Source organism: Limanda limanda, chromosome 20, assembly GCF_963576545.1.
Source record: "Limanda limanda chromosome 20, fLimLim1.1, whole genome shotgun sequence".
Taxonomy (NCBI): Eukaryota; Metazoa; Chordata; class Actinopteri; order Pleuronectiformes; family Pleuronectidae; genus Limanda; species Limanda limanda.
Genome location: NC_083655.1, coordinates 295,001 through 305,040, shown reverse-complemented (window position 1 = coordinate 305,040; position 10,040 = coordinate 295,001). Strand labels below are relative to the sequence as shown.

Here is a 10,040-nt window from a genome sequence, read left to right as displayed (position 1 = left end):
GCTGTGATTTTAAATCATGATTTCTGTGTAGATGTCATCAGGCCGGGACTCTTGTCTTATGTGTCTAGTTTGGACTCGATTGGACCAAATATGTCTGAGAAGGCGTGTAACTCCCACCGGGGGGGCTCGGGCCCTAAATATGATCAGTGACAAAAGGAAAAGCTGATAAATGTTTGTTGGACCATGAAAGTGAGACAAAGCAGAGTGTTGGATTTCCTGTCTTTTCTATTGTTGCACTCCGTCTGTTTGTGGATCATAAAGCTCAGAGTGTTTCATCCACAGTAAAACACCTCAGATGTTCAAGATGTTCTTCAGCCTAATTCAAGAGTTTGTTTCCTGTTGGAGAAACAACCAACCAATCACGGTTAAGTATGAGGTTGTTATGGTTGTGACAAACGCTAACGTAGCTGTGGTGCAATGACTTGTGGGGGGGGGGGGCTGCTCGGTCCCAGCGTCCTGGTCTCGTGTGAGGTGGCTCAGAGGGAACCTTCACCAGACACACACACAGACACACACACAGACACACACAGAGACACACACACAGAGTAACACACACAGACACACACAGAGGACACACACAGACACACACAGAGGACACACACAGACACACAGAGACACACACAGACACACAGAGACACACACACAGAGTAACACATACAGACACACGCAGAGGACACACACAGAGACACACACACAGACACACACAGAGACACACACAGAGGACACACACAGAGGACACACACAGAGACACACACAGAGACACACACAGAGGACACACAGAGGCACACAGAGACACACACAGAGGACACACACAGAGACACACACACAGACACACACAGAGGACACACACAGAGGACACACACAGAGACACACACAGAGACACACACAGAGGACACACACAGAGGCACACAGAGACACACAGAGAGGACACACACAGAGACACACACACAGACACACACAGAGACACACACACAGACACACACAGAGACACACACAGAGATGACTGGAGAGGACACAAGAGCCCGGTGACATCATCGTGTGCCACACGATGAGCGACAGATCCTGAATCTGCAGCTGGACCTGTGGCTGGGACCTGATGCTCCACAGCCTGCCCCCTGGTGGTGGACGACCACTCAACATGACCATACTTTTTTGATGGGAACAGTCATTCCGAGACTGACTTTGAACTCACGACGTCTCCTCCAACACCACCTTCAGGAAAAACTGTATATTTTTGGTCCCAGGGCTGATAAAGACTGGACTTCACCGGGACCATTAGTAGCATAGCAGCTGCAGAGCTTGTGATCGTATCACATGACAGATCATGTGATACGATCACATGATCTGTTCTTCATGGAAGCGAAGATGCCTGAGTTTGTGCTAATTGATGTTTTTTCAGGACCAGAGAGAAATACGAAAGAAATCCTACTCTTGTCAGTGAAGGTTCATCTAAAAAACTTTCTGTAACGAAGCGCTTCATTCTGTCCGTTCTCCTTCTCCATGAAAATCTCACTTCAGACCTGAAGTCTTCAATCAGCCTCAGACAGGCGGCCATGTTTGAAGGGCTCAGATGAAATCAACATGCACGTCTTCATCTGCTGCATTTGAAAGGAATTAACAGCTGGTTTATTATCTGAAACACACACTTCTGATTCCATTCATCATCACACATTCACACAACTATACACACAGATATGTAAATTTAATACACACACTCTGTCTCTCCTGCTGCTTTACATTTCGTTGTCCCAGTTTTATTCCTTTTGGGAGCTAATTATTACAAACACAAAAAAAAAAATATCAGGAATACCGCAAAACATCCAACATCAGTAAGACAGGCCAGGTCAAAGTCTGGACCAACAATACTCAGAAGAAAAGTGAAGCTGGAATGAAGGACCTGAAGGGAAGTGAAGAGCTTTAAATACACCGAAGCTAATTAGCAACAGGAAAAGGAAGTGATTTAAAGAATAACAGATCATCACAGGGCTCGACAACTTCAGGGGATTTGTGAGGATGCCAACTGGTAGCCCCGCCCACCCGTGCACACACACAGCAGCTTCCCTGGGTGTGTCATCTGAGGACAGCTCAGAGCCCCTCCCACCCCTGTCAATGCTATACACTGAACACACACACACACACACACACACACACACACACACACACACACACACACACACATGCAACTGCACACATGTGGCCCAGTCTCTGCAGTGTGCGTCTCCTCATATGAACCCATTCTCCTCTGCCGCATTACAAACACACACACATTCACACACACACACACACACACGCCAAACACACACACACACACACACGCCAAACACACACACACATTCACACTCACACACACACACGCCAAACACACACACATGCACACACACAGGCTAACCTTTATCAATCTCTGGTCTATAATCTGATAACTTCACTGAGGAGGAGGAGGAGGAGGAGGAGGAGGAGGAGGAGGAGGAGGAGAGAAAGAGAAGAGGAGGAGAAGGAGGAGGAGGAGGAGAGGAGGGGAGAGGAAGAAGAGGAGAAAAAGAGAAGAGGAGGAGGAGGAGAGGAGGGGAGAGGAAGAAGAGGAGAGAAAGAGAAGAGGAGGAGGAGGAGGAGGAGAAGGAGGAGGAGGAGAGGAGGGGAGAGGAAGAAGAGGAGAAAAAAAGAAGAGGAGGGGAGAGGAAGAAGTGAAGAGAAAGAGAAGAGGAGGAGGAGGAGAAGGAGGAGGAGGAGAGGAGGGGAGAGGAAGAAGAGGATAGAAAGAGAAGAGGAGGAGGAGGAGGAGAGGAGAGGAGAGGAGAGGAGAGGAGAGGAGAGGAGAGGAGAGGAGAGGAGAGGAGAGGAGAGGAGAGGAGAGGAGAGGAGAGGAGAGGAGAGGAACAGAAGAGGAGGAGGAGGAGAGGAGGGGAGAGGAAGAAGAGGAGAGAAAGAGAAGAGGAGGAGGAGAGGAGAGGAAGTAGAGGAGAGAAAGAGAAGAGGAGGAGGAGAGGAGAGGAGAGGTAGAAGAGGAGAGAAACAGAAGAGAGGAGGAGGAGGAGGAGGAGGAGAGGAGAGGAAGAAGAGGAGAGAAAGAGAAGAGAGGAGGAGGAGAGGAGGGGAGAGGAAGAAGAGGAGGAGGAGAGGAGAGGAGAGGAAGAAGAGAAGAGAAGAGAAAGAGAAGAGGAGGAGGAGAAGGAGGAGGAGGAGAGGGGGGGACAGGAAGAAGAGGATAGAAAGAGAAGAGGAGGAGGAGAAGGAGGAGGAGAATAAGGAAGAGGAGGAGGAGAGGAGAGGAAGAAGAGAAGAGAAGAGAAGAGAAGCGAAGAGAAGAGAAGAGAAGAGAAGAGAAGAGAAGAGAAGAGAAGAGAAGAGAAGAGAAGAGAAGAGAAGAGAAAGAGAAGAGGAGGAGGAGGAGGAGGAGGAGGGAGGAGGAGGAGGAGGAGGAGGAGGAGGAGGAGGAGGAGGAGGGGAGAGGAAGAAGAGGAGAGAAAGAGAAGAGAGGAGGAGGAGAGGAGAGGAAGAAGAGGAGAGAAAGAGAAGAGGAGGAGGAGGAGGAGGAGGAGGAGGAGGAGGAGGAGGAGGAGGAGGAGGAGGAGGAGGAGGGGAGAGGAAGAAAGAGGAGAGAAAGAGAAGAGAGGAGGAGGAGGAGGAGGAGAGGAGAGGAAGAAGAGGAGAGAAAGAGAAGAGAGGAGGAGGAGGAGGAGAGGAGAGGAAGAAGAGGAGAGAAAGAGAAGAGAGGAGGAGGAGGAGGAGGAGGAGGAGGAGGAGGAGAGGAGAGGAAGAAGAGGAGAGAAAGAGAAGAGAGGAGGAGGAGAGGAGAGGAAGAAGAGGAGAGAAAGAGAAGAGAGGATGAGGAGGAGAGGAGAGGAAGAAGAGGAGAGAAAGAGGAGAGGAGGAGGAGGAGAGGAGAGGAAGAAGAGGGGAGAAAGAGAAGAGAGGAGGAGGAGGAGGAGAGGAGAGGAAGAAGAGGAGAGAAAGAGAAGAGAGGAGGAGGAGGAGGAGAGGAGAGGAAGAAGAGGAGAGAAAGAGAAGAGAGGAGGAGGAGAGGAGAGGAAGAAGAGGAGAGAAAGAGAAGAGAGGAGGAGGAGGAGAGGAGAGGAAGAAGAGGAGAGAAAGAGAAGAGGAGGAGGAGGAGGAGGAGGAGGAGAAGAGGAGAGGAGAGGAAGAAGAGGAGAGAAAGAGAAGAGAGGAGGAGGAGGAGAGGAGAGGAAGAAGAGGAGAGAAAGAGAAGAGAGGAGGAGGAGAGGAGAGGAAGAAGAGGAGAGAAAGAGAAGAGAGGAGGAGGGAAAGAAGAGGAGAGAAGCTCCTCCTGTTCAACCAGCGACTGTAAATCCAGACGGACGATCTGAGATCTGCCAGATTTATAACCTGGGTTAATAATAAAGAAATGTTGGAAGATGAATCACTGGGAACTGAGAGTTGATCAGACGATGGTCGGGTGGGATTCCCTCGTTGAGTCTGACGTGATCATTGAGTTGCCGTAGCAACACATGTTACTGTGACACACTGATTTGGACTGTTTGCAGTTTTCCAATGAATCAGAACTGATTGGAGCTGATTTTACTTTTATAGCTGACGAGCAGACAAATACTTTAACTTTAAAACACTTTATTTATACATGAACAAGTCCAAGTCTGGTTTAGTTTCCTCTTTCTTCTGTTGGCTGATTCTAATGTTTCATAAACTGCTGCTAATCAGTCACCTGCACTAAACTAACTACACTGAACTAAACTTAATCTTTCAAATTCCTTGTTTTTAATAAAAACATATTTGATTGACTGGTCAGTGATTTACTTTATGAAATGTTGATTTCCATCAGCAGATCTAATTGGCTGCTGTGGCTCAGGTGGGTCTCTGCTTCAGGACCCTCTCCTCCAATCGTCTGTATCTCCTCAACATGGGGGCGTAGACCTGGAACAGACACATCACACTCATGTTGTCGAGGTTTGTGACGTTCAACAACAACAACACAATAACTTCAGCAGCACAATGGAAACGTCTCTTTAAATCCTGTTTAGTCTGAAAAACACAAATCTGAATAGTTTGAACATTTGTTATTTATTCACTGTGTCAAATCAACGTTTAACACCAACTTTTCCATAAGAAGAAATATTTTCCATAATTTTTCATTAGTTATAGAATTATTGATTTTGTGAATTGAAAATGTGACTTAGATCATGTGGATGTAAAGAAACTTGACGTCTACGCTGAGTCACAGGAAGTTAGAATTTATTAATTATAATGATAATGCTTCTTTTTATGCATTTTTTGGACCCGTTCATGTTTCACACTGAGTTTCCTGAGAGAGAAGTCGACACTTTACTTCCTGTCGCTGCTTCTTATTTAATATCCTGATAATATCCTATAAAGTAGAGAGAATATTCATTCAGCAACATCTAGTCAGGTTGTGAAGGTCAGTGTGTGTGTGTGTGTGTGTGTGTGTGTGTCTCTGTCTGTGTGTGTGTGTGTGTGTGTACCTCCTGTGCAGCTGGGTGTGGCGTAGCGACCAGCTGTGGTTCAGGAGCGTTCTTCACCACATCAAAGAAGGAAACTCCAGATTCTGACACCAGACCTGAAGACACATCAGCCAATCACAGACGAGTCATAGTACCAGTACTAGTAGCAGCAGTAGTACCAGTAGCAGCAGTACTACCAGCAGCAGCAGTAGCACCAGTAGTACCAGTAGCACCAGTAGTACCAGTACCAGTAGCAGCAGTACTACCAGCAGCAGCAGTAGCAGCAGTAGTACCAGTAGCAGCAGTAGTACCAGTAGTACCAGTAGCACCAGTAGTACCAGTACCAGTAGCAGCAGTACTACCAGCAGCAGCAGTAGCACCAGTAGTACCAGTAGCAGCAGTAGTACCAGTAGTACCAGTAGCAGCAGTACTACCAGCAGCAGCAGTAGTACCAGTAGTACCAGTAGCAGCAGCAGCACCAGTAGTACCAGTAGCAGCAGTAGTACCAGTAGCAGCAGTAGTACCAGTATGAGTGTTTACCATGAGCAGCTCTGTAGGCTGAACCCAGTAGTGCAGCAGTAGTAGTAGTAGCAGCAGTAGTAGTAGTAGCAGCAGTAGTACCAGTAGTACCAGTAGCAGCAGTAGTACCAGTAGTACCAGTAGCAGCAGTAGTACCAGTAGCAGCAGCAGCAGCAGCAGTAGTACCAGTAGCAGCAGTAGTACCAGTAGCAGTAGTACCAGTAGCAGCAGTATGAGTGTTTACCATGAGCAGCTCTGTAGGCGGAGCCTAGGCAGGCGGAGTTGGACACATCGATGGTGAAGACCGGAGCGTTAAACACATCAGACAGAACCTGAGAGACGGAGAAATGAAAAGGATTCTTCTTGTGTAGTTCTGTCCCAGGTCTCGGTTAGGACTCAGTTAATCGGGGGGGCTGTGGCTGAGGGGGAGGGGGGTCATCCTCTCACCCACCTTCATGCCCAAGTGCCCTTTATCTTTATCTGTCAACTTTATCTCCTCAAAGCACAATATGTAGTTCCAGTTCAACAATATGTTCTGCAGCACAAGGTTTTCACATAAAGGCTTTGACTTGAATATGGCCATAAATATATATATTTCCTTGTATAAAAGTACTCCTGTGTAATACCAGTACGACACATTATGAAGTCATGCAGCTCCTGCAAATATTACACAATAAATAACCCTTTTTAAACAAGGGAATGGATTCCGTCAACAGAAACGCTGGAGTGCTTTTATTTTGAAGAGGCATACAGAAAGAGTTGCAACCGTTTGTTTGTGAAATAAATTCATCAGATAAACATTAAAACTCCGGTGAAAGATCATTTTCTCTGTTTATTCTGTTCCTCTCTTAAACTACAATGTTTATCTTTACACTTCCTACCCGTTTCAAAGTAAAAGCACTCCAGCGTTTCACTGAATCATTCATTTGTTCTAACGAGGCTTCGACCAGAAGATGAGCATCTTCTCACCGTAGAGTCCTGACATTTACTTTCCAAAAATGAAGCAAATAATAAATAGTTCAGTGTAAACATATCGAGAGTATAGATATGAAACTTGTGAGAGAGCTCACCTGTAGAATCTCCTTGTTGGATGAAGCTCCTCCTGTCGCCAGAACTCTGGTTCCTGGATATAAAGCCACAGTAAAAACTTGACTTTCACACGGAAAACAGCAAAGAACAAATGGAACGAATGAGTGAAACCTGGAAGATAAAGAAAGACAAGAAGGTGTTCTCACTCATGGAGAATCCCAGTCGCTCTGCGTGAACCCTCCTCGACATGAACTGACCCTCGACCAGAGCACGCACCTCCAGCTGGTCGCTGAACGAGGACACCTGCAGGACAGGTGAGGCAGTGCCACATCAACATCCTGAACCCTCTCTCTCTCTCTCTCTCTCTCTGTGTGTGTGCGTAAGAGTCTCTCTCTCTCTGTGTAAGAGTCTCTCTCTCTCTCTCTGTGTGTGTGTGTGTGCGTAAGAGTCTCTCTCTCTCTCTCTCTCTCTCTCTCTCTGTGTAAGAGTCTCTCTCTCTCTCTCTGTGTAAGAGTCTCTCTCTCTCTCTCTCTGTGTAAGAGTCTCTCTCTCTCTCTCTCTGTGTGTGCGTAAGAGTCTCTCTCTCTCTGTGTAAGAGTCTCTCTCTCTCTCTCTGTGTGTGTGTGTGTGCGTAAGAGTCTCTCTCTCTCTCTCTCTCTCTCTCTGTGTAAGAGTCTCTCTCTCTCTCTCTGTGTAAGAGTCTCTCTCTCTCTCTCTCTGTGTAAGAGTCTCTCTCTCTCTCTCTCTGTGTAAGAGTCTCTCTCTCTCTCTCTCTCTCTCTGTGTAAGAGTCTCTCTCTCTCTCTGTGTAAGAGTCTCTCTCTCTCTCTCTGTGTAAGAGTCTCTCTCTCTCTCTCTGTGTAAGAGTCTCTCTCTCTCTCTCTCTGTGTAAGAGTCTCTCTCTCTCTCTCTGTGTAAGAGTCTCTCTCTCTCTCTGTGTAAGAGTCTCTCTCTCTCTCTCTCTCTCTCTGTGTAAGAGTCTCTCTCTCTCTCTCTCTCTCTGTGTAAGAGTCTCTCTACCTCAGTGTCGTCCGAATCAAAGCGATGAACTCCCACGGCAGCGGGGGTGATTTCCATGGTGTCAAAGTAAAAGCCTGAAACACATCAAAATAAACACTGAGGAAGGAGCGAAGGAAGGAAGGAAGAATAAAAAAGAGGAAGCTTCACCGATGTTTCCATGGTTCCCGAGCGGCGTGTCCCTCAAAGCAGCAGAGAAGACTTCCCATGATCCTCCAGCACAGCGGTTCCTGATGCGCTCCCTGGTCAGAGAGCCGTTCTTAAAGCTGAGGAGCAAACTCTCATTATTCTGTGTGTGTGTGTGAGTGTGTGTGTGTGTGTGTGAGTGTGTGTGTGTGAGAGTGTGTGTGTGTGTGAGTGTGTGTGAGTGTGTGTGTGTGTGTGTGTGTGAGAGTGTGTGTGTGTGTGTGTGAGTGTGTGTGTGTGTGTGTGAGTGTGTGAGTGAGTGAGTGAGTGAGTGAGTGAGTGAGTGAGTGAGTGAGTGAGTGAGTGAGTGTGTGTGTGTGTGTGTGTGTGTTTGTGTGAGTGTGTGAGTGTGTGTGTGTGTGAGTTTGTGAGTGAGTGAGTGAGTGAGTGAGTGAGTGAGTGAGTGAGTGTGTGTGTGAGTGTGAGTGTGTGAGTGTGTGTGAGTGTGTGTGTGTGTGAGAGTGTGTGTGTGTGTGAGTGTGAGTGTGTGTGTGTGTGTGTGTTACCACAGCAGAGCCATGTACTCCTCTCTCTCCACAGGGTTACAGAAGACATGACCCTCCAGAGCTGGATGAAGCTGCTGAGGCCAAAGAAACACTGTGTCACTGGTCCCCAGGCTGACCTGTACACAAACACACACACACACAGAGAGGGAGAGAGGGGGAGAGAGAGAGAGACACACACACACACACACACACACACACACACACACACAGAGGGAGAGAGGGGGAGAGAGAGAGAGACACACACACACACACACACACACACACAGTCATAGTGTTGTGTTGTGTGATGAACTCAGTTGTGTGATGAACTCAGTTGTGTGATGAACTCAGTTGTGTGTAGAACTCAGTTGTGTGATGAACTCAGTTGCGTGATGAACTCAGTTGTGTGATGAACTCAGTTGTGTGATGAACTCAGTTGTGTGATGAACTCAGTTGTGTGATGAACTCAGTTGTGTGTATAGCTCAGTTGTGTGATGAACTCAGTTGTGTGTAACTCACACTCATGTCCCCCGGCTGCAGCCTCATTCCTGCCAGAGATGCTGAGAAACACAAACATGTGGTCACCATGGAAACTCACACACTGTAAGTACACGTCCACTGTGACTTGGATTTAACGTCATGTACGTGTGTAGTGTGAGAAACTGAACACATGACTTACACACAGCTAACATGTGATAACACTACGGCTCCACCTGGTGTTCATTTGACTGAACTACATCAACACCAGACTTCCCACTGTGGTTACCTGGGTTGTCTCCGGTGAACGCCACCACGCTGCAGCCGTCACTGAATCCGTATCGATGCACAAAGTAGGAGGAGACCGGACCCTGCAGGACAGAGCGGAGAACTGAGGTCAAAGGTCACCTCCCACCGGTCACCATCTGTCCGCACCAGTCTCACCAGCACAGACGTGGAGGGCAGCGGAGCTCCCAGCAGTCGATCCAGATGTGGAGCGACGGCGTCCAGGCAGATCTCAGACCAGACTCTGGAGCTGATGTCCAGCAGATTCATCCCAGAGCCTGGGGGGGGGGGGGGGGTGTTAGCTCAACCATCAAGTGTGTGAATGAAGGTTTGGTTTGGTTTGGTTTGGTACCGTCGCTGTAGTCGATGGCGGCGTAATCCCCGAGGAAGAGGGAGGCGGCAAAACTGCTGACCAATGAGATCCTCTGAAACACACACACACAGTGTCAGTGTAGAGGCAGGCACCCTGGGGTCAAAGGTCACAGATGTTGTGAAGGCTGACCTCTGTGTCCTGGAAATCCTCCGGTCGAGTCTGTCGCAACTTCGCAATCTGGTTTCCTGTGAAACGCTGCGAGTAAACAAACAAACAAACAAACAAACAAACAAACAAACAA

At 47.9% G+C, this 10,040-nt stretch overlaps 1 protein-coding gene across 2 annotated transcripts in view; it reads right to left on the bottom strand.

The window, feature by feature from the left end:
* Positions 1 to 4,564: 4,564 nt before the first annotated feature.
* xylb (xylulokinase homolog (H. influenzae)) overlaps positions 4,565 to 10,040 on the bottom strand; it is a 9,501-nt gene continuing 4,025 nt past the window's right edge. The window contains exons 7-19 of one of the 2 annotated variants that reach the window (XM_061093500.1): positions 9,929 to 9,994; positions 9,779 to 9,851; positions 9,586 to 9,704; positions 9,431 to 9,512; positions 9,184 to 9,224; positions 8,686 to 8,801; positions 8,144 to 8,259; positions 7,997 to 8,070; positions 7,184 to 7,280; positions 7,019 to 7,071; positions 6,193 to 6,280; positions 5,451 to 5,545; positions 4,565 to 4,884 (exon numbers count right to left, since the gene is read on the bottom strand). In XM_061093500.1, coding sequence (XP_060949483.1) covers positions 4,816 to 4,884; positions 5,451 to 5,545; positions 6,193 to 6,280; positions 7,019 to 7,071; positions 7,184 to 7,280; positions 7,997 to 8,070; positions 8,144 to 8,259; positions 8,686 to 8,801; positions 9,184 to 9,224; positions 9,431 to 9,512; positions 9,586 to 9,704; positions 9,779 to 9,851; positions 9,929 to 9,994 — 1,089 coding nt within the window. In that variant the 3' untranslated portion in view covers positions 4,565 to 4,815. The remainder of the gene's footprint in view (positions 4,885 to 5,450; positions 5,546 to 6,192; positions 6,281 to 7,018; positions 7,072 to 7,183; positions 7,281 to 7,996; positions 8,071 to 8,143; positions 8,260 to 8,685; positions 8,802 to 9,183; positions 9,225 to 9,430; positions 9,513 to 9,585; positions 9,705 to 9,778; positions 9,852 to 9,928; positions 9,995 to 10,040) is intronic. The other variant, XM_061093501.1, reaches the window with a different exon arrangement.